This window comes from Myxine glutinosa, chromosome 8 (assembly GCF_964187855.1).
Source record: "Myxine glutinosa chromosome 8, kmMyxGlut1.1, whole genome shotgun sequence".
In the NCBI taxonomy this organism is placed as follows: Eukaryota; Metazoa; Chordata; class Myxini; order Myxiniformes; family Myxinidae; genus Myxine; species Myxine glutinosa.
In genome coordinates this window covers 10,560,333-10,584,206 of record NC_136268.1, presented here as the reverse complement: position 1 = coordinate 10,584,206, position 23,874 = coordinate 10,560,333, and the positions used below count along the sequence as shown (strand labels likewise).

The 23,874-nt window shown below is 47.1% G+C and overlaps 1 protein-coding gene across 5 annotated transcripts in view; it reads right to left on the bottom strand.

Moving 5' to 3' along the window:
* The window catches only part of NCBP3 (nuclear cap binding subunit 3), a 39,184-nt gene extending 15,568 nt beyond the window's left edge, over positions 1-23,616 (bottom strand). Inside the window, exons 1-10 of one of the 5 annotated variants that reach the window (XM_068123921.2) lie at positions 23,381-23,616; positions 19,279-19,344; positions 17,597-17,702; positions 16,660-16,785; positions 16,340-16,438; positions 16,113-16,243; positions 15,906-16,005; positions 6,005-6,104; positions 5,661-5,770; positions 3,581-3,887 (exon numbers count right to left, since the gene is read on the bottom strand). In XM_068123921.2, the coding sequence (XP_067980022.2) occupies positions 3,581-3,887; positions 5,661-5,770; positions 6,005-6,104; positions 15,906-16,005; positions 16,113-16,243; positions 16,340-16,438; positions 16,660-16,785; positions 17,597-17,702; positions 19,279-19,344; positions 23,381-23,557 (1,322 nt within the window). In that variant the 5' untranslated portion in view covers positions 23,558-23,616. Of the gene's footprint in view, positions 1-3,580; positions 3,888-5,660; positions 5,771-6,004; positions 6,105-15,905; positions 16,006-16,084; positions 16,244-16,339; positions 16,439-16,659; positions 16,786-17,596; positions 17,703-19,278; positions 19,345-23,334 lie in introns of all 5 variants that reach the window. The other 4 variants (XM_068123924.2, XM_078782932.1, XM_068123923.2 and 1 more) reach the window with 4 other exon arrangements.
* Between the last annotated feature and the right edge of the window lie 258 nt (positions 23,617-23,874).

The window sequence follows — 23,874 nt, the reverse complement described above, 5'->3', positions numbered from 1 at the left end:
CGATCATTGTTCTCATCCTGTTGCTGTGACCTGTGCTTTTGACCTGCTCTGCTCATCGTTCAATAATGGCTCCCAAGCGCAAGACCAGTGCCGGAGATGTGTCGACTACCAAGAGGTAGAAGAAAGTCATGAGCCTTAGCCAGAAAGTGGAGCTGCTCGACCGGCTTTCGAGAGGAGAGAGTGCGGCCTCTGTGGGCAGGCATTATGGCGTCAACGAATCCACCGTTCGCTACATACAGAAGAACGAGAAGGCGATTGATGACAGTATTTCAGCGAGCGCTGTATCGGGTGACCACCTTCGTACTCATGTCCGGGATGTCTACATAGAAAGGATGGAGAAGGCTCTCAGTATATGGATCGAGGACAACACACAAAAGAGTATGCCTTCGAGTTGACCTCCCATTCGCAAAACGGCCAAACAAATTTACGATCACCTGTCTGGCGCAGGTGGTGCCAGCACGAGTGATGCGCCGAGTGATGATGGTACAAGCAGCGCTACTTCATTCACTGCAAGCAGGGATGGTTCCATCGTTTCAAGGAGTGGTATGGTCTCAAAAATGTGAAGCTCTCAGGGAAGCATGCCTCCGTGGACCACGAGGTGGCAAAAGTGTTCCCTGCTCAACTTGAGAGGCTGATAGAAGAGAAAGGCTACCCCCAAAAGTGTTCAACGCTGAAGAGACTGGCATCTTCTGAAAAAAGATGTCCACAAGAATTTTCATCTCGAAGCGCGAGGAGACAGCATTGGGAGTCAAGGTTGCCAAGGACCGGGTATCTCTTCTCCTCTGTGCAAACGCAAAAGGGCACCTCATGCTGAAACCAATGATGTCATACCACTCCCTGAACCCGGAGGCTCTCAAGGGCAAGAACAAGCAAACTCTGCCCGTGTTTTGGAGGGCCAATAGGAAAGCCTGGGTGATGGCAGCAATCTTCCTTACTGGTTCCATATAATTGTTTCATCCCTCAGGTGGAGAGGTACATGGTGGACAAAAACCTTGCGTTCAAGGTACTCTTGCTCCTGGACAACACTCCTGGCCACCCCGCGAACCTGAACGTGGCTCACCCGAACGTCGAGATTATGTCTCTGCCGCCCAACACCACCTCCCTCATCCAGCCACTCGACCAAGGTGCGATTTCAATGTTTAAAACGTATTACACCCATCACACCTTTCGCCACATTTTGGATGTGATGGAGTGTATTACACCTCCTGTCCACGGAGGCACACAGGGCTCACCATCGGGCAGTGTGGGAAGGATTTCAACATTGCCCACTGCATCGGCGCAATCAAGGAGTCACTGGATGAGGTGAGAGCCTCCACCATCATCGCGTACTGGCACAACCTGTGGCCACGGGCAGTTAGAAACTTTACCGGCTTTCCCGATAACACTGAGGAGAGGCATGTGCTTGTAGGGTTGGCACGGCAGTTGGGAGGGGATGGATTTGATGACATGCAGCTTGAGGAGTTGGAGGCTTTAATTGCCTCACATGGCGACAACCTCACCGAGGAGGTGTTGGAGGCCATTGTAACGGTTTCCGAGGAGGAGGAGGAGGAGGAGGCGGGCAGTGATAATAATAATAATAATAATAATACATTTATTTTATATAGCGCTTTTCAAGAAGCCCAAAGCCGCTTTGACAGAGTACAAAAAACAAGTGCAAAAAGACAAAAATCAATAGGTAAATAATCAAAGCAAAAGGAAGGAGAAGGAGAGAGATAGTCAGGGGTTAAATGCTGTGGGTTAAATGTTGAATGCAGTGTTGAACAGGTGGGTCTTGAGTGATGTTTTGAATGTGGTGAGTGAGGAGGAGTCTCTGATGGTGTGAGGTAGCGAGTTCCAGAGGGTGGGAGCAGCGATGGAGAAGGCCCTGTCCCCCCAGGATCTGAATTTGGTCCGCATGGGGGGGGGGGTCAGGAGGTTGGTACCAGCAGAGCGGAGGTTGCGGGTGGGAGTGTGTCTGGAGAGGTCAGTCAGGTAGGATGGGGCCAGGTTATGGAGGGCTTTGTAGGTCAAGAGGATTTTGTACTGGATTCTCTGGGGGATGGGGAGCCAGTGAAGCTTGTAAAGGACGGGGGTGATGTGGTCACGGGTCCGGGAATGGGTGAGTAGACGGGCAGCAGAGTTCTGAATGTATTGGAGTTTATTGGTGATTATTGAGGGTGAACCAAAGAGGAGGCTGTTGCAGTAGTCCAGACGGGAGGTGATGAAGGCGTGGATGAGGGTTTCTGCAGCCGTGGAGGAGAGGGATGGACGGAGACGGGCGATGTTTTTCAGGTGAAAGAAGGCTGTCTTTCGTGAAGAATCACGAATCACGAACTTGCGTCGATGAGGAACAGGTGTCGAGGTCTAACCTCACAGTCCAGTTCCTGGGGGGCGAGTTGCTGCATGGCATGCGGGCGCTTGTCAGCAAGTTGGAAGATGCTGATCCAGTCATGGAAAGGTACCTCAAGTTCCAGAGGGGCTTGGATGATTTGCTTCTCCCCTACAAAGAGCTGCATCAAAACCTGCGGCAATCTGCCAGGCAGCTCTCCATTACCCATTTCTTCAGCCCTGCTCGCTCCCCCTCAAGCACCTTCCTCTCCTGTCACCCTCTGTGCCCTCACCAGCGTCCGTGCCAACACCCTCAACTGCTGCCTCTCCTGCCTGTCCTGTCTCTCCCTCAATGCACAACGTTGCAGGACTATCATTTGCGTCATCCTCGGAGTTCGAGGAATTCATGGGATTTGAATTCATCACCGTCATAATCATCATTTGAAAGTTGCGTGTGTTTGTAAAATAAAAAATTTAAAAGGTACATGATGGTGTTGTGGTTTTTTTTTTTTTTTTTACTTTCACGGTACGGTATGGTTAAGCTGGTTAAGCAATTTTAATAAACTGTAAGCGCATTTCTTCAATAAATTGGAAATGGTACCCGATTTTGTCGTTTTTTTTTTGTTTTTTTTGTAAGCATTTTTTGTGAAACTAATCTTGTGCATTTACGGTCGAAAACATTTTAAACTTTAAAAAATTTCCTCTATGAATCAGGAACTGCCGGGAACCTATAATGTATCCCCCTTTTCCTCATTGAACCAATGCCACGGCACACATTCCTGGGATTTTCATTGACATTCGCGGGTTTTCGTCGACATTTTCGGATTGTGCCTCGCCGTTTGCAGTTTGGTCCTTTATTCGTGGATTTTGCGACTCGGGAACCTATCCCCCCTTTTTCCATTGAAACAATGCCCCGCTATTCGCTGGTTTCGCTATTTGCGGATTTTCCAGGAAAGTATCACCCGCGAATATCAGGGATGGTTCCATTGTATTCTTATCTGTAAGCACTTTTAATGAAACTGTAGAAATTTCGTGCATTTGTGATATTAAACTTTTAAAATGTTCTCTTGTGAATCACGAACTTGCGCGGAATTTTTCAGGAACGTATCCCCTGTGAATGTCGGGGTTTCACTGTACTTGAAAAATATTCGACTTTCGCAAGAAACATACAGACAAACCAAACAGACAAGATGTACACCAGTAAAAACATAACCTCTGAACTGGAGGTAATAACTGAACGAATAAGTGAATAAAAACAGAGAAACTTAATCACCTGATCCGCTTGAGTTGTGCCTCAACTTCATCTGCGTACATAGTCATTCGGCTGAGTTTTATTCCAGAAGAGGGAACTTCTGTAGTGCCCCCCAATCGACGAAGCTCCAACTCGTAGTCCATCTCGTCAGAGCTTGAGCTCTCCGCTTTAGAGCGGTTTCCTTTGGAGTGGTTTGGGATTTCATGTGGATCTTTCTTGGTTGCAGGACAATGAGCCAGACGTTGGGTAGCGCGTCCAGCATCATATACTGCACCATCTTCACTCCCAGCACCTTCGTCCTCTTCAGGAATCGTATCAGTAGGGGAATCTGCAAGGGCATGGAGAGAAAGAGGGAAAGCGAGAGAGGGAAAGAGAGAGTTAGTAATTTTAAAATGTCAGTTAGCAACCCTAACACTACTTCAACAATACGTAATCAGAAAATATTGACGTTGTGTGCATTTGAGATCCATTTAGGAAGTAGAACAGCACTCGGTAGAGCGCATACCTCCGCCACGCTGATTAGTTTACGGTTTGTACCCCAATGTTAGGCCCGATCTGCATCTGGATCACCTGAACCAAAATCTAATCGGCTTGTTCTTGTCACATAACCAACTCATCCACCAAGTTTCATCATAACTCGTCCACAACTTCTTGAGATGTCGTGCTATATATAAAGTTTTTGGCCCCATCACTCAATGGTGAATAACTTTGTAGGGATAGTGGAGGCCCCATGGGGGAAATTTAAAATGAAAAATAAATGAAGTTATTAGCTTTAATAAATTTTCAGATTTAAGGGGGGAAGGAGGGATGTTGGTAAAAAAGGGTAATCTATTTAACTGTTAAAGGATAGTGAGGGCCAAGTAAACTGTGTGGAATAGGGAGGTTTTGGGAAGGGGTTTGAGGTTAGTTGTGTTTGATGTCTTGAGAACAGTGGAGATGTAGCACATAGACCCATACTCCCACCCCTTCCTGAGCATTATTGTTTTTCTGAAGCGCACAACTTTTTTTAATGCTCCCTTGTGACGATTTCCTGCTCATAATTTATACCAAGGACCAATGATCACCCAACGTACATTTCTTCACCAATGGAAAGATCAGATATAAATCATTATTTGGTTCAAAAGTAGAGGATTATGATCATTCAATCCTTACGAAGAAGTTCTGTCACTCAAGCTTTTGGGTCTCACGATCTGCCATGATCTTTCCTGGGAAAACCAGATTTCCAAGCAGACCTCAAAAGCCAGTCGCCAAATGGGCATCCTCCGTCGTGCGAAGTCCTTCCTTGGCACATCTGAGCTTCTCACCACATACAAGCCTTTCATCCGCAGCTCAATGGAATACTGCTCTCCCCTCTGGGCTGGTGCGCCTGCCTCTCACCTTGCTCGTCTTCACGCTGTTGAAACAAAAGCTTTCAGAATCATTGGAATCTCCCGCGATGAAGCTAACTCCGAGGGCCTTTCACTTAATCACCGCAGGCAGGTTGGTGGTCTTTGTCTTCCACCGACTCCTCTCCGGCATTGCTCCCCCTACTCCCCTAACGCTCTGTCCCACAAATATTCCTTCAGGTCGCACAAGATCTGCCAGCAACCCTCTTCTGGTGAAACGACCAAAATCAAGACTCACGACTCTGCTCACCTTCACCCTTTCATTCCTCTTTTCCCCGCCTCTGGAACAATCTCCCGCACTCTCTTCAATCCCACTCCTCCCTCCAGGTCTTTAAAACAGCTGTTCACCACCATCTCTTATCTTCTCCCATCCAAAACCTTGATCTTTTCTAACCCCATTAATACAACACAAATCCACCTTTATCAAATTCCGTTTTCTTTCCTGAAATTCCTAGTGGTGTCCACTTGTTTTATACCGTGTATCCTCCCTCCCCCCCACCCTCTCTCTTCCACAGATCTCCCGATGTCCTTGAACTCTACTGTGTTGTGCTTTCCTCTCTCTCCCCCTCTTGTCTCCCGCTCCCTTTATTATATGTTTATGCGTCTCTGTTTATGTTTTTTGTGTTTAATGTGTTAGCTCTTACGTGAGCCTCGACTTTGTAGACAAAAAATATATAATAAACTCACTCTTCCAAACACAACATGCAAGTAAATACCTGGTCTGCCTTTACGGAAATCTACAGCTTCCCTTCTGCCTTGTCCGGCCCGTTCTTCCCTCCGTTCATCAGCATCGCCATGCAAGCGGTGAGTGTGAAACCGTCGTTTCCTGCACAACACAGAGCAATCCACAACTTGGATTTGCCTGTTTGAAGGTCCCTTCTGAGCACAAAGCTCACGATGCTGAAATCCCAGGTTCAAATAAAAGATACTCGTGATGCATGTACAAGCACTTATCCAAGTTTTATTGGTGTACAAGAGAGGTCCAACTACCGTTACACTAGGACAGGAAGTAAACCAGTCTAAGAAAGTATGTAAATGGTGTAAAGGAAAGCACGTTTACCAAGAGGAGGAGAGAAGACCCCTCATTCCACCGTAGTTAGGGTTTCCATACTTGAGGTAGTAACGGCTGCGCCTTGCTGCACCCAGCTCCTTCTTATCAGCTGCAAAGGACGAAGGACAAGATGACAACGTGTACGGTAATGATCAAGGAGAAACAGAGGAGCATAAATTAAATAAGAAAATATATCATAAAAACATCGAGTTAGTAAGGGAAATAAGACGAGGCATGGTGCGGTTGTGGAGAACCATGGGAACGTGTTTGGACAGAGTGAACAAGCACTTCAGACAAACTCATGAATATTCAGAGGTGTCACAGTGAGTGTAAGCTACTCCGTGGTCTGGTGGAACAGCATTCTTCATGGTGCAAGCACCAAGTAAAGGTGAAAATTATTCGGGGATAAAAGCTTGTACAATGCTGCAAGAAACTATTTGTGGCTCGCACATTGTGAAGCTAGTGGCATAGTGGCCTCGGGATGTAGGCCGAGCGAGGGCTCAGACGACACACACGGTCCGCTGCCACGTCCCAAGGAAGCAGATGAAAACGAGTGTGTGGAGGGAGGCTGGTCATGTGCAAAACCAAACACAACCATATTGTGTCCAGGGCATTGCCGACTTACCCGAACACACCCATCTCCACTAACTCCTCCTACCACAAACCTAGTCACTTACGGTGAATCACCTGCACTCTCCCTCTGCGATTCTGTTCCACAAACCCAGTCAATCACGATGAATCGCCTGCACTCTCCCTCTGCGATTCTGTACCACAAACCCAGTCAATCACGATGAATCGCCTGCACTCTCCCTCTGCGATTCTGTACCACAAACCCAGTCAATCACGATGAATCACCTGCACTCTCTCTCTGCTATTCTGTACCACAAACCCAGTCAATCACGATGAATCACCTGCACTCTCTCTCTGCTATTCTGTTCCACAAACCCAGTCAATCACGATGAATCACCTGCACTCTCCCTCTGCGATTCTATAATACAAACCCCGTCAATCACGATGAATCACCTGCACTCTCTCTCTGCTATTCTGTTCCACAAACCCAGTCAATCACGATGAATCACCTGCACTCTCCCTCTGCGATTCTATAATACAAACCCCGTCAATCACGATGAATCACCTGCACTCTCCCTCTGCGATTCTATAATACAAACCCCGTCAATCACGATGAATGACCTGCACTCTCTCTCTGCTATTCTGTTCCACAAACCCAGTCAATCACGATGAATCACCTGCACTCTCTCTCTGCTATTCTGTACCACAAACCCAGTCAATCACGATGAATCACCTGCACTCTCCCTCTGCGATTCTATAATACAAACCCCGTCACTCACGATGAATCACCTGCACTCTCCCTCTGCGATTCTGTACCACAAACCCAGTCAATCACGATGAATCACATGCACTCTCCCTCTGCGATTCTATAATACAAACCCCGTCACTCACGATGAATCACCTGCACTCTCTCTCTGCTATTCTGTACCACAAATCCAGTCAATCACGATGAATCACCTGCACTCTCTCTCTGCTATTCTGTTCCACAAACCCAGTCAATCACGATGAATCACCTGCACTCTCCCTCTGCGATTCTATAATACAAACCCCGTCACTCACGATGAATCACCTGCACTCTCTCTCTGCTATTCTGTACCACAAACCCAGTCAATCACGATGAATCACCTGCACTCTCTCTCTGCTATTCTGTTCCACAAACCCAGTCAATCACGATGAATCACCTGCACTCTCTCTCTGCTATTCTGTACCACAAACCCAGTCAATCACGATGAATCACCTGCACTCTCTCTCTGCGATTCTGTACCACAAACCCAGTCAATCACGATGAATCACCTGCACTCTCTCTCTGCTATTCTGTACCACAAACCCAGTCAATCACGATGAATCACCTGCACTCTCCCTCTGCGATTCTATAATACAAACCCCGTCACTCACGATGAATCACCTGCACTCTCCCTCTGCGATTCTATAATACAAACCCCGTCAATCACGATGAATCACCTGCACACTCTCTCTGCTATTCTGTTCCACAAACCCAGTCAATCACGATGAATCACCTGCACTCTCTCTCTGCTATTCTGTACCACAAACCCAGTCAATCATGATGAATCACCTCCACTCTCCCTCTGCGATTCTATAATACAAACCCCGTCACTCACGATGAATCACCTGCACTCTCCCTCTGCGATTCTGTAATACAGACTTGGCATTTAATATGGAATATTTTTTTTTTCTTGACTTGGGTTTACTTTCTTAACTCAGTATATCAATTTGGTGAGTTTCTTTTACACTTTGGTGATTTATTTGTAAAAATAACCATGTTACTGATTGTCTGTCGCAGCAAGAAGTCAACAATAGGATTATATCACAGGTGGCGTAGCAAAATGTACTGTTACATATTTATGTGAATGTATGTGAATTACCATTCAGGTCTTTGCTTATCCATGTGTAATAGATTAAGGGTTGTTGTGGTTGGAGGGTCAGGAGCCCTTCTGAAAAGTGTCCGGAAACGGAAGTGACCGGAAACGGAAGAGGAAAAGACACGAGGAAGAAAAGCGACGAGTATTCTTCTTCCTCGCGCCGCTCCGACGAAAGGTGGGATCGACCTTGCGCCGCGTGGAAAAGCGGCGTTCCGAAGCCCGTCTGGCGAGAGGAGTTACCGGGACGTGTACCTACCCGGTGGAGACGTCAAGTTGACGTGGGGCCGTGCATCGACCCCGCGTCTGGCACCGTCTAAACAGACGCGTACGGGTCGCACGTTGGGGCCTAACACGCCTTGCAAGCGGCGTGGGGCTTTTGGCTTGCTTTACCGTACCCGCTTCGCGTGGCCACGAGGGGCTGCAGCCGCGGTGCCTGGTACGATACCTGCCCGGTGGAAACACGTCCACCCGGGGTTCGTTCAACCGCCCGAGTGCGGCGACGCCGACCAGCATCTCGGTCAGGAGGGGCCCAGAGACATTGTGAGGGGCAGAGACCAAAAGGGGGTCGTGAGTACAGAAGTGGACACACATATATAAGATGGCCATCTTAATCATATAGGGAATTGATTGTGGATTGGGAATTGTTGATGGTTGTTTGTTGTTGATTGCTCGGGGAATATCCGTGATTGTATCATTGAAATCGTATGATATCCTTACCCTGGAAATATATCATTGCACATCAGTTTCTCTTGGGTGGAATTCATAGGGATTGCGTTGCGAAAGCGCATATATATAATACTACTTTCTGGCGAAGGTCCTCTCACGGTCCGGGGGTCACCGAGACCAGGTAGTCACCGAGGGGACCACGTAACAGAATTGGGGGCTCGTCCAAATTACGATTTCGCAATTGGGTCTACGTCCGGGATCTAAAAGTGTATTTGTATAAAATAATAAAATAATATTTTTATTAATTAAAATTTATTAATTAAGTATTAATTGGTAAATTTTTGGGGAAATTGGGGTAAAGTCTTGGGTGAAGGTTAACAGGTGTTAACGATAGTCACCATGGCGTTTGTGGCACAGAACTTTGCGGTAACACCGAGTGAGGCACAGTTCCGAGCGTTACTAAAGTCGGACCTCTTGAAATTGGCCAAACATTTTAACTTGGAGGTCCGAACTAATTTGAGGAAGGCAGAGTTGCAGGCCACGGTGATACAATCTATGGTGGGATTAGGAACATGGGACGAGTTAGCCTGGGAGTGGCTACCCGAAGAACCAGAAGACGTTGAGCTCCGGAAACTGGAGTTGCAATTACGGAGCCAGGAACGGATCAAAGAAGAAGAAAGGAAAGCAGAAAAGGAAAGAGCAGAAGAAGAAAGGCAAGCAGAGGAAAGGAGAGTGGAACGAGAACTCCAGGAAAGGTTAAAAGAAGAAGAAAGGAAAGTAGAAGCGAGGAGAGAAGAGAAACAAGCAGAGGAAAGGAGAGTGGAACGAGAACTCCAGGAAAGGTTAAAAGAAGAAGAAAGGAAAGCAGAAGCGAGGAGAGAAGAGAAACAAGCAGAGGAAAGGAGAGTGGAACGAGAACTCCAGGAAAGGTTAGAAGGGAGAAAAGCAGAGGAGAGGAGAGCTGCAAGGGACCTCGAAGCAGAGGAGAGAAAAGCGGAAAGGGAATTAAAGGAACGTGACATGGAGCTTCAGCAAGAAATCAAATTCAAGGAGCTGGAGTTAATGAGAGAACGGGGAGAGGCACCACCCTTGCTGACGGGGTCGACACCTAACCAGAAAACCTGGGATGTGGGCAGACATGTGAGGCTGGTTCCACCGTTCAGTGAAAAGGAAGTCGCGAAATTTTTTCCACACTTTGAGAAAGTGGCTCGACAATTAAACTGGCCGGAGGAGGCCTGGACCATACTCGTGCAAAGTGTGCTGGTGGGGAAAGCTCAGGAAATTTATTCGGCGCTACCAATGGACCAATGTGCAGATTATGAGGTACTGAAGAAGCAGATCCTCAAAGCCTATGAGTTGGTTCCGGAAGCTTACAGGCAAAAATTCAGGAATGCCAGGAAGAGGGAGAGTGAGACCCATGTGGAGTTTGCCAGAGTGAAAGAAAACATGTTTGATCGGTGGTGTGAGTCAAAAGGAGTCGGGAAAGACTTCGAAACATTGCGGGACTTGATCCTGGTGGAGGAATTCCAGCAGTGTGTCCACGAGGACATCAAAGTGTACCTGCAGGAAAAGAAAGTACCAAAGTTGTGGGACGCAGCCACCATGGCAGATGATTATGCCTTAACCCACCGAATAGGGGTCCACAAACCTAACTCCTCGCCTAGACTTCAGCAGGGGAGTTATGGAACACCCGGTGCGGAGAACGACCTTACATGGCGGCGGCCTCGAGATGATTATGGGGACAACTATGATACCCCACCTGTTCGAAATCAGAGGGTTCGGCTTTGTCACGTTTGCCAGCACAAAAGACGCCAGAGAGGCAGAGAAGAATTGGAATGGCAAGGATTTGGAGGGTCGGACCATAACAGTAGGGAAGGCATTTCGTAGGCGTCGAGAGGTCTACAGGAGAGGACAACTGGGCGGTAGTTTTGGTGGTGGCCGCAGTCAATATTATTATGGAGGCTCCCTGAGTTACGGCCGCTCCCGAAGGAAGGATGGGCAAAGTAGTGGCCGAGAAGGAGACCGCTATTCATGGGACTACAGGGACAAGTGGTCCCACCCTAATTATTAGGGAAGTTCTGAGAAGTTGAAGCACTGAATGCGGCGGAGCCGCCGAGCCAAGATTCCTACACGGATTAACCGTGAACGCCGTTCCTAAAGGCATCCATGTAGTGAATACTCGGCTTGGCCTCCCGGAAAAAGTGCTATCGAGTTGCTTAACTTTGGATCTTTGATCAACCCCTTAACCTTCATTCACAAGAAACTGACGGTCAAAGTCAGAGGGTCATGAGATGGAGTTTGATTTGGCAGGGACAATGTCGTTGCTGGTGCTCAGTCCAGAGGGAGTAATCTGGAGGGGTTGTGGTGAAATTTTGGTTGCTTTATTTTTAAGTGATAACTGTGCCCGGGGGGAACTGATAATGTGGGGGGGTTGAGTTATCTGGTTTGTTTCTCCAAATTGGCCGGCAAAGAAAGTTTTCGCTGGGTTCAAACTTTCTTTCTTGAAGGGGGGGAGTGTTACATATTTATGTGAATGTATGTGAATTACCATTCAGGTCTTTGCTTATCCATGTGTAATAGATTAAGGGTTGTTGTGGTTGGAGGGTCAGGAGCCCTTCTGAAAAGTGTCCGGAAACGGAAGTGACCGGAAACGGAAGAGGAAAAGACACGAGGAAGAAAAGCGACGAGTATTCTTCTTCCTCGCGCCGCTCCGACGAAAGGTGGGATCGACCTTGCGCCGCGTGGAAAAGCGGCGTTCCGAAGCCTGTCTGGCGAGAGGAGTTACCGGGACGTGTACCTACCCGGTGGAGACGTCAAGTTGACGTGGGGCTGTGCATCGACCCCGCGTCTGGCACCGTTCGCGGCACCATCTAAACAGACGCGTACGGGTCGCACGTTGGGGCCTAACACGCCTTGCAAGCGGCGTGGGGCTTTTGGCTTGCTTTACCGTACCCGCTTCGCGTGGCCACGAGGGGCTGCAGCCGCGGTGCCTGGTACGATACCTGCCCGGTGGAAACACGTCCACCCGGGGTTCGTTCAACCGCCCGAGTGCGGTGACGCCGACCAGCATCTCGGTCAGGAGGGGCCCAGAGACATTGTGAGGGGCAGAGACCAAAAGGGGGTCGTGAGTACAGAAGTGGACACACATATATAAGATGGCCATCTTAATCATATAGGGAATTGATTGTGGATTGGGAATTGTTGATGGTTGTTTGTTGTTGATTGCTCGGGGAATATCCGTGATTGTATCATTGAAATCGTATGATATCCTTACCCTGGAAATATATCATTGCACATCAGTTTCTCTTGGGTGGAATTCATAGGGATTGCGTTGCGAAAGCGCATATATATAATACTACTTTCTGGCGAAGGTCCTCTCACGGTCCGGGGGTCACCGAGACCAGGTAGTCACCGAGGGGACCACGTAACAGTACGGACAGGTGCATTTGATGATTGGCTTCACAGTCGGGTATACAAGGGTTGTTGCGTTCTGTATTAGTGGAAAACAACTGCTGCACGTCTCCAAAAGTTATTGCCGCTTCGTCTGGAGATGGTCCGTCAACTTGACAATGCTGTTTGTCATGGAGTGGTGGCTTTACGAAATTACGGCATGAAACAGCGTGCTATTGCTCGGCAGTATGGCATCACTCAGGGTCAGGTGTCAAAGATCCTGAAACGAAATGCTCAGAGGGGTGTCCCTACTCCAATACCGAGGCCAGGACGTCCCCGCAGAACCACAAGGAGGGATGATCGCCAGCTGCACCGGTTAGTCCGCAATGGCCGTACCGTCAGCTAATCAGCTTGGGACTGAGTGGCAGCAACTGACAAATGTGCCTGTATCCAGAAGGCTATTCAACCAACGACTGGTTCAAGCAGGCTATCGTGCCAGGCGTCCCCCGAGAAAGCCACGCCTGACCAGACAACACCGCCAGCGCCGATTGCAGTGGGCCAGAGAGCACCGTCAATGGCAGCCAGGACACTGGAATCACGTGATCTTCAGTGACGAGTCTAGATTTCTGGTCTATCGTCAAGATGGCCGCGTCCAAGTGCGCAGACAAGTGCATGAAGCCTACAACAAAGATTGTATAGTGCCAAGAGTCCAAGCTGGAGGTGGTGGGGTGACCGTTTGGGCTGCTTTTCATGCAGGGGGCAAAACTGACCTGGTTGTTCTGAATGGAAACCTGAACCAGTTCAAGTACAGGGCCATTCTGGAAGAAACATTGCTTCCATTTGCTCGTGCAGCCTTTCGAGGAAACTTTGTCTTCCAAGATGACAATGCACGGCCTCATCGTGCTCGCATGATACAACACTTTCTTGCTGACCGTGGTGTAGAGCATATGGAGTGGCCTGCCATGTCTCCGGATATGAATCCGATAGAGAACTTGTTGGCAGAATTAACGCGTCAAATCGACAACTTGGACCAGCAGCCCACCTCTGTGCGTGAATTGCAGCAGGCTATTGTCACTGCGTGGCAAGCGATTCCTGTCCAAACCTTGGCAAATCTCGTGAACAGCATGCCTCAACGTGTACGTGCTCTCCTGAATGCTCATGGGGGTTACACGAAGTACTGAACTGTAATTTTACTGTCCGTAATCCCAGTCGTGATTTAACTTTTGTTTTTGTTAAAAAAACTTTTGCTAATGTGCAAAATAAAGAGATACTTCTGGAAAACGTACAGAAGTTTAACACAGTACTGTCCATGAATCGAGTTCGATATCAGTTTACATCACTTTCAAGGATCAATTTATTTGTTTCGAAATGTCAAATGTGGTTTTTGTTTCTTTTGAAGGTCACATTAACAAAATCTTGAATAATTTCAACATAATTCCAATGAACTTTTGGTTCTAAGACATCTTGAAAAGTAAGTTCACCCCCACAAAAAAAATATTCCATATTAAATGCCAAGTCTGTACAAACCCCGTCACTCACGATGAATCACCTGCACTCTCCCTCTGCGATTCTGTAATACAAACCCCGTCACTCACGATGAATCACCTGCACTCTCCCTCTGCGATTCTGTAATACAAACTCAGTCACTCATGATGAGAAATGACCAACAATTTACATGATCAAGTTGGAAGGATTCGCCTTCCCACAAATTGAAGACCTGCAACCCGATATTTTTCAATGGGATGGCGCTCACCCTCATTGGACCTTAGTCGTTCGAGCCGTCCTGAAAGAAAATTTTCTAGGTAGCTGGATTTGCCGAGAAGGGCGAACCACCTGCCCCCACTATCACCACACATAAACCCCCCTCATTTTTTTCTGTGGGGTTTGTCAAAGATGTTGCCTACAACACCAAGGTGGCAAACCTGCAGGATCTTCATTCTCGGATCACAGCTGCATGCGCCACGTTTTCTCTCTGGTTCTAATGAAAAGTTCGGCCTGAAACGTCAGCTCCTCTCCTCTCCATTGCGGCTCAGTCACAATTTAAGTATTTCATTTCCTACAAGCAGGAGTACCAGCATTGGCCGGTGCTGTTCTAATCCTGTTGGCATTTTGAAGAAATCAATTTGTTTAGCCTTTTTTCTATTCTTTGCGTGCTTAAAACACTTCCCTGCACCCGCTAAGGATTTTTTTTTTTTTTTTTTTTTTTTTTTACACACACCACACACACAGTAGTATTACCTTTCATACAGCTATAAAGGCTCAAGCACGGTAGAGCGATTTAATAATAAAAAAAAAAAAAACACCCCCGACCCCTGGCCCTCGCCCCCCCGCACCCCCCCCAAAAAATCGGAACATTTCCCCCCTAAAACACTCCCAGGCACTCGCTTATGAACTTGTGAAAGTTTGACGAAGATCCGTTCAGCCATCTCTGAGAAAAATGGCGACACATACAGCCACAGACAAACGGCTCATCGTATAGATTTGTTTTGACTTCTTCTCCCACCAACACAGCTCGCTAATTTTGTGCTGAAATTGGCGATTATATTTTATATTAAATAAGGCAATTCAGTGTGCGTGCGTCTGAAAAAACAGGGCCAGTTCGATCACCATCAAATTTTGCATACGTGTTGGGTAGTATCTAGGGGACCAGGTCAATGGCACAACTCCCCTCTCCCTACCAAGGGGGTGCGGGAGGGGAGTGGGACTTACGATTTTAACCTGTACACATGCCACATTGCAGGTGGTTTACTGACCCCTGCTGCAGACAGGGGGATTACCGACGGCGCAAATATATATTTGCCCACCTGTTGCAATATCCCCGCCTTGTGCGGGTGTTTCTTGCAACTCAAGAATGAGACGCAGTGAATTTAACAAGTTTATCGAATAAGGAAGGGGAGAGAAGACAACAAACCATTATATCAGCCAATGCGTGCAGGAACAGTTCCCGTAATCTGGCGCTGTAGCTTAGATTGATTGAGGGCATGCGTCGCCCATTCGATCGATTTACATACGTTTGTTCCAGTTCTTCATTGAGCCTCGATCATGGAAACATACAAAAATAAATAAATAAAAGTTGAAAACTTATCCGAGTTCCGAGCCGATTTGGAACCTGTAAATTTTTTGCCAAAACTACTAAGCCGAATTTTTGCTACTAAGTGCAAGTACGAGTACGAGTTAGCGACCCATCAACGAGACAATATCATATGAATGTGGACACTTGTAACTACTGCATGAGATTTATAAGGATAAGAGAACAACAACAACAACAACAACAACAACAACAACAACAACAACATGCATTTTAAGGCCATTTTCCCTGCTAGAGCAGGGGTTCGCCTTGCGGTCCTATATTATATCCATTGCGGTATAAGGATAAGAGTATATTATTAAAAAGAACAACAAACCCTGAGTGGCAAAGCGGAGCAGCATTGGCCTCTGATTGGTCGAATTTCCACACAGTGAACGCGTCTCGTTCCTAAGCAACACCTCACGTTGTCTCTGTGCCTTAGAGTGGAGGATGCCATACAGAGATCAGAGCAAAATATACTCAATGGCAAATAAGGAAATCACAGATCAAAATTACCCGATGGAAATAAAGACGGTAATCTCACTTCTTCTTCAGGATTCGGTTTTTCCTCCTGGCTCTTGGTTTTCATCTCTCCTTCACAATCCACCTCCCCAACTGCGCAATCGCTCGTCAATGTCAAGTACTCGTCCCCTCCTCGCCCAGTATCTGAAGCAACTGGGTCACCCCACCAAGACGAAGCATCCACTTAAAGCACAGGTCTATAAACGAAACAAAGATGCAAGTGGAGCACGTCAAGCAGTTCTCTCATACCCGTGCTGACTGGTTGCGGCGCAGCAGGCTCAGCAGGCAGGGCCCCGAGATTAAGCAGCACACGGGTGGCCGAATGCTCATCCAGCCACACAACATTGCCTGCCAACAGATTTGCAGTGAGACAGACAGTTGAAACAGCAAATTCAATGTTGTGGTACCGCAAGCAACGTTAACACGAGGGCCATCGGTCAAGGAGGAAGATGCAAGGGAAATCTTTGCATTGCACTATCAAAGACCACAACTCTGCAAGTAAGCAGCTGCAATTAACAATTCATTGGCTTTACAAAGGTCTACATCTTGACTTGGATGAGGGAACTCACAGGTGCTGTCGTTTATCCATTCAATTGAGGCCGGACCATAGCTGCGAAATATTTCAAAAACCTGCTCCGTACTGAAGTCCTCAACGCCCTGTAAGCACAGTGCCTCCAAACGCACACCAGGAATGGCTGTGCACACAAGACGCGCACACACAGACACACGGAGAACCAACAAGGCACTCGAGATTGATACCAAAATCGCCCCCCTTAAAGGAACTCAACACCATAATCTCTGCAGCGACACTGCTCATAGAAGAAAAAGTAACTGGAAACAACAACAAGAGTGAACCAACCCCTACGGACAGAGAACAGTGAACCAACCCCTACGGACAGAACCTTGGAAAAGGAGACTAGAGACACAAAGGGAGCAACAGAAAGGAAATGGAACAAATATAGTTAGTCTTAGGGTGAGTTACGATTCCATCGAGCGTGTGCATAAAACACAAAGCACCGCGACCGGACATCGTAATGAGGTACAAAAAAGAAAAGAAGGCATTGCTAATTCAGGTGTCAATTCCCAACAAATATGGCCTAAACAATGCAGAAATCAAGAAAATGACCAAATACCAAGGTCTCAAAAATGAATTGAAAAGATCCTGGAATCTGAAGCGTTCCAGAATTGTACCAGTGATAATTGGAGCAAAGGGAATGATGAAAAATAACCTTAGAGATATTACGAAACATCCCTAGGATAGTTGGAGGCTGTCTGAGGCTCTGACAATTCACAAAAGACCCCTTTTGAGAACACAGAACGTCCCAATTTGGTCCACGAATCATGCGTGACCCTTTACTGAAAAGGAGGCGAATACTTCAAGACCTGGGAGGACAGTGTTGCATCTTCCGAAACCCGAGTATGAAGATAACAACGAACGACGCACATTGGTACTCAGCATGTATGGTATCCATCATACCTGGAGACTCGACTGTCGTGTAGACTCACCTTGACGTATCTCTGACAATTCCAGCTGTAGTTCTACCATGGGCGCCCCTTCCTCATTACGAAGATGAAATCTTCTTGCGCGCTCCTCTTTCCTTTCTATCGCTTCCTGCAAAATCCATCAAGATGGTTGGAATAAAATCAGTGAGGCAATGCCGTGGCTACGTTTGTGCACCTGCAGACACAGAGAAACTGGACAAGGTATATGCACTCACTTATCCTACTGTTTGCTCAAAGCATACAACAACAGGCATTGTAAGGCCATTTTCCCTGCTAGAAAGCCTGGTGCTGGCTTAGCGGTTAGGGTGCCGACTTGGGATCCGAGGATCCTGGGTTCGAATCCCAGTCGATAACTCAGCGTATCATCCTTCCGAGGTCAGCAAATTGAGTACCAGTTCAATGGTAATTCCCTGTGTGTCGCAAGAGGCGACTAACAGGGTTGGCGGCAGGAAGGGCATCCGGCCATAAAACATTGCTCAGTGCCCGAAAAAGGCCAACCCCTGCTCTGCGGGGAAAAATGGCCTCTAAAGGTGGTTCTAATGGTGGTTCTTTCCCTGCTAGAGCGGGGGTTAGCCTTGCGGGCCCCATGACAATCTTCTCCATGAGATGCTCCAAGCAAGAGAACACAAATGTCATCAATATGTACATTATTAACACGTTTAATGAGCGGCAAAAGCCAGAGCGCAAAAGTCCACAAGTTAATCCAATCAAATCAATCAACAACAACAACACAACAGGCATTTGAAGGCAATTTTCCCTGCTAAAGCAGGGGTTAGCCTTGCAGTCCCCATGACAATCTTCAGTCATGACAACCATGACAATCAAAAGTCCACAATTTATAGTTAATGCAATCCTCTTCTTCAGTCATCTATTATGCTGCCTGCGCTGGTTTCTGTGGTTTCTCAAATTACTGTACTAAAATATCCATTTTCCTGGGACACCCGACCTCCCCATTCCCACCAAAAATATCATCCAAGGACACCATAATGATGAAACAACAAACCATCCAAGGCATTGTAAGGGTGATGCATCACGGATCACAAAACCTCACTTTAACACAAAAACAACAAGAAAGAGCAATCGGAGATTGCAAACCTTCACCAGGATGTATTTTCAGTCGTTTTTAAGGCTTTTGTGTTAAAACAAATATGGCGGCCGAAACACGTGACCGATGACATCTTTTTTTTTTTCCTCCACCAATTTATTCCTAGATTATGATCAAGAAATTTCATCTTGATCGGATGAAGTTTTGTACTTGTCGAATTATGACGTCATAATGAAGGCACCTATGGCATCATCATTAACATATTTTATTCCCCATGGAGAGTTCTTTACAATGAGCCATGTCTCAATTTTTTGTATTCAGTGCTTTCGGAGATAGAGGTGCAAAGTTTTCCGGTTTTTCCAAGATGGCGGCCGAACCACGTGACCGATGACATCATAATTATCATTAGGAATTTTTACAGGTGGAGTCGCACCGATGGTAAAAATTTCCTGTCAATCGGACCAACCGTTGCAGAGAAAACCATATTTATTCTGTGCAGACAAAAAGACAAACAAACGGACTAAAATGCAATAGCCTCTGCTCAGGCTCAGGTAGTAAACTTTACACGAGCTGACAGTCGGTCTGTTCTTTAAAACACAACACAAATAATTAATAACGCCACGTTTACTGAAACCCTCACCTTAGACGTTGTGTCTATGCCCGTAATGAACGCCCCGGCCTTGTTCTCATATCGCCGGCTCGTAACCTGAAATAAAATTGCAACATTTCACTTAGCCAGGGAGCAGCAGAGGAAGGCATCAACGCTGCTAGGAAGAAGACTACATCGAGAGGTAAGGAAAGGTAATTAAAGAAAGAAATTTTTATTTTTTCAAACTTTGAGGACCAAATGCAAAACAGCTACAAGAAGAAAGAGCAATCAGAGATTGCAGACCCTCGCCAGGATGCGATTTTAGTGGTTTTTAAGGCTTTTGTGTTAAAATAAATATGGCGGCCGAACCATTTGACCGATGACGTCATCATTTTTTTTCTCCACCAATTTATCCCTAGATGACGCTAGAAATTTCATCTTGATCGGATGAAGTTTTGTACGTGTCGAATTAAGACGTCATAATGGAGACATCATCATTAACACATGTTATTCCCCATGAAGAGTTCTTTAAAATGAGCAATGTTAATCTTTTCTATGCAGTGCTTTCGGAGATATAGAGGTACAAGGTTTTTTGGTTTTTCCAAGATGGCGCCCATACCACGTGACCTATGGCATCATAATTATCATCAAAAAATTATACAGGATAAGCACACCTATTGTGAAAATGTCCTGTCAATCGGACCAACGGTTGCAGAGAAAATCATATTTATTCTGTGCAAACAGACAGACAGACAAATGAAAAATCACTCAGAGTGACACTTGACAAAAGAGAACAAAGTAGAATGGCACTCGGTAGAGCATCCTTTTGACTTCACAAATAATTGGTGGTCGAATTATGTGACCTGATATGCAAATCTTCTTCAAATTAAGTTCATTGGATGAAAATTGAGGATTTTAGAAATGTGAAATTGTTGTTGACCTTTGGCCTATGTTGACCTCGAAAATATTTGGTGGTTGAATTCAGTTAGCCGATTTATAAATCCTATTCAAATTTCATGTCGATCGGATGAAAATTGAGGATTTTAGAAATTCGAAAAAAGGGGTTGACCTTTGGCCTATGTTGACATTTTGGCCGAAGCCGATCTCAAAAATAGTTGGTGGTTGAATTGAGTTCGCCGATATGTAAATCCTATTCAAATTTCATGTCGATCGGATGAAAATTGAGGATTTTAGAAATTCGAAAAAAGGGGTTGACCTTTGGCCTGTGTTGACCTTTTGACCTCAAAAATATATAGGATTTTGTCGGACCACAAACTCTACCATTTGGTGAAGTTTCGTGAAGATCGGTTTAAAATTGTGATCTGTAAGCAAGTATAAGTAAGCGGACAGACAAACACACAAACACACACAAACCAGAGTTATCAACAGACTTGTGAATATATATTTTTTTGCGAACTAACAAACAAACGGACTCAAATGCATTAAATACACTGTTACTAGAGATTTGTAGTTTACAAGTATTACAAGACGCAAACTCGGTTCCAACTTGATAACACCAGCAAGCCTTTCACTCCCGCACAAACAACAAAAATCATCAAACATTCACCTACAGGCCCAAACATTCACAAGCTACAGGCCCTGACAAACAACATCTCCAATTTACATTTGAAACATCCTGCACCACACGGGGCATCAGCCCTCACAAACATGAGCAACTTCTCCGACAAGTATAAGCAAAGCAACAACACGAGCAGTCTTGAGAAAAAGGACGTGGGCCTGTCTATGGGAAAAAGAAGACGAATATCGAGTTCCTGCATCCTGAGAGGGCATGGCCTATTTGATTGGTGGAACGGCATAAAGTTTTGCCCAAGTACTGCGAAACTGAAGTGTGGAAGTGCAAACAATGAGATTTCTGTTCTACAGTGTTCAAAAATATGATTAAACAGAAATGAAATGAATGTTTTAAAGATTGGCAAAAAAAACAAAAACATTATTAACATGAACTTTCCAGCCATTGATAGAAGCTTACCCTTTCCGCCGCCGAGGAAAGCTTCCCCTTTCTACCATTGATGGAAGCTTACCCTCACCGCTGCCGAGGAAAGCTTCCTCTTTCCACCATTGATGGAAGCTTACCCTCACCGCTGCCGAGGAAAGCTTCCCCTTACCTCCACCGAGGAAAGCTTCCCCTTACCACCATCGATAGAAGCTTACCCTCACCGCTGCCGAGGAAAGCTTCCTCTTTCCACCATTGATGGAAGCTTACCCTCACCGCTGCCGAGGAAAGCTTCCCCTTACCTCCGCCGAGGAAAGCTTCCCCTTACCACCATCGATAGAAGCTTACCCTTACCGCTGCCGAGGAAAGCTTCCTCTTTCCACCATTGATGGAAGCTTACCCTTACCGCTGTCGAGGAAAGCTTCCCCTTACCTCCGCCAAGGAAAGCTTCCCCTTACCACCATCGATGGAAGCTTACCCTTACCGCTGCCGAGGAAAGCTTCCCCTTACCGCCGCCGAGGAAAGCTTCCCCTTTCCACCATTGATGGAAGCTTACCCTTACCGCTGCCGAGGAAAGCTTCCCCTTACCGCCATCGATGGAAGCTTACCCTTACCGCTGCCGAGGAAAGCTTCCCCTTACCTCCGCCGAGGAAAGCTTCCTCTTTCCACCATCGATGGAGGCTTACCCTTACCGCTGCCGAGGAAAGCTTCCCCTTACCGCCATCGATGGAAGCTTACCCTTACCGCTGCCGAGGAAAGCTTCCCCTTACCGCCATCGATGGAAGCTTACCCTTACCGCTGCCGAGGAAAGCTTACCCTTACCGCTGCCGAGGAAAGCTTACCCTTACCGCTGCCGAGGAAAGCTTACCCTTACCGCTGCCGAGGAAAGCTTACCCTTACCACTGCCGAGGAAAGCTTCCCCTTTCCACCATTGATGGAAGCTTACCCTTACCGCCGCTGAGGAAAGCTTCCCCTTTCCACCATTGATGGAACCTTACCCTTACCGCTGCCGAGGAAAGCTTCCCCTTACCGCCGCCGAGGAAAGCTTCCCCTTTCCACCATTGATGGAAGCTTACCCTTACAGCTGCCGAGGAAAGCTTCCCCTTACCACCATCGATGGAAGCTTACCCTTACCGCTACTGAGGAAAGCTTCCCCTTACCACCATTGATTACACCACCTTATTCAACATGACCCCACACTCGCCCCGCAGGTCCAAGCAGGATGGAGCCCACACCAACAGCACCAAGGACACCGTATCTCAGACCATCTCGACCCCACACCAACCTCAGACCATGTAGACCCCACACCAACCTCAGACCATGTAGACCCCACACCAACCTCAGACCATGTAGACCCCACACCAACGTCAGACCATGTAGATCCCACACCAACCTCAGACCATCCAGACCCCACACCAACCTCAGACCATGTAGACCCCACACCAACCTCAGACCATGTAGACCCCACACCAACCTCAGACCATGTAGACCCCACACCAACCTCAGACCATGTAGACCCCACACCAACCTCAGACCATGTAGATCCCACACCAACCTCAGACCATCCAGACCCCACACCAACCTCAGACCATCTCGACCCCACACCAACCTCAGACCATGTAGACCCCACACCAACCTCAGACCATGTAGACCCCACACCAACCTCAGACCATGTAGACCCCACACCAACCTCAGACCATGTAGACCCCACACCAACCTCAGGCCATGTAGACCCCACACCAACCTCAGACCATCTAAACCCCACACCCTCCACCTTTGGAAAAGAGTAGGCCGTCCCCGCAGGTGGGCCTCATCACACGTAAACCGGATCAGGTGGTGCAACTGCAGGTACATCGTCCTTACCCTGAAGGTCATTAATGACCATTTGTGGGATTTTAGCGATAATCCAATGGTGACCTGGTCGTTCACTTCTAAGTAATGCCTAATGGATGAAATTAAAATAAACAGAACGTTCATCGGTCGAGGCGGTTCGAAGCACCTTGGGAAGGTGCGCGCTCACGTTTCGGTGGTTATTCCGTTAACCCTTCGTCGGAGCAAAAGCCCGACGAGCCTCATCATTCACCCGAAACTAAATCGACTTCATGAAGTTTAGAATTTCAAACATTGACATCGAAGCACAAGTTTAAACGCACCCACAACCTCCGAGATGGGAGTCCAGGATCCCCATAATAAACGTACAGGTAGAAGGTCTTTGTACGAGCGCCGCACAGTCACAGCACCAAACGCTGCACGCTGCTCCTCCGTTTCCTCCTCGGCTTCCACCACATCCATGGGCTCTTCCTCTCCACTCAGCTCGTCGACATCAACACTAACCTTTAAGTTGAGCCTCAAACCAGGCCGCACCGGGGCCGCCATGCTCTTCGGTGCAGGACACGGGAAATGACGTCATGCAACGGAGGGTTCTTCACTTCTTCTTCCTCATTATGTCCATTTATTACATATGGCGTTTTCCTAACCTGGGTATTTCTGCAATCGACGCATTGTGATCTTGTGCCGTTAGCTCCGTAAGGCAATGCAGCTCACAGGTAGCGCACTCCACCTTTGAAATATTTCGTGTGAATTGGATTTACTTACAGCGCAGGCAGGGTGATGCATTGAGGAGTAGGCCGTCCTTTGAGAGGACGTTGAGGCTGGTCTACCTGCGCCTGCGAGCATTCGCTTACAGACGTTAA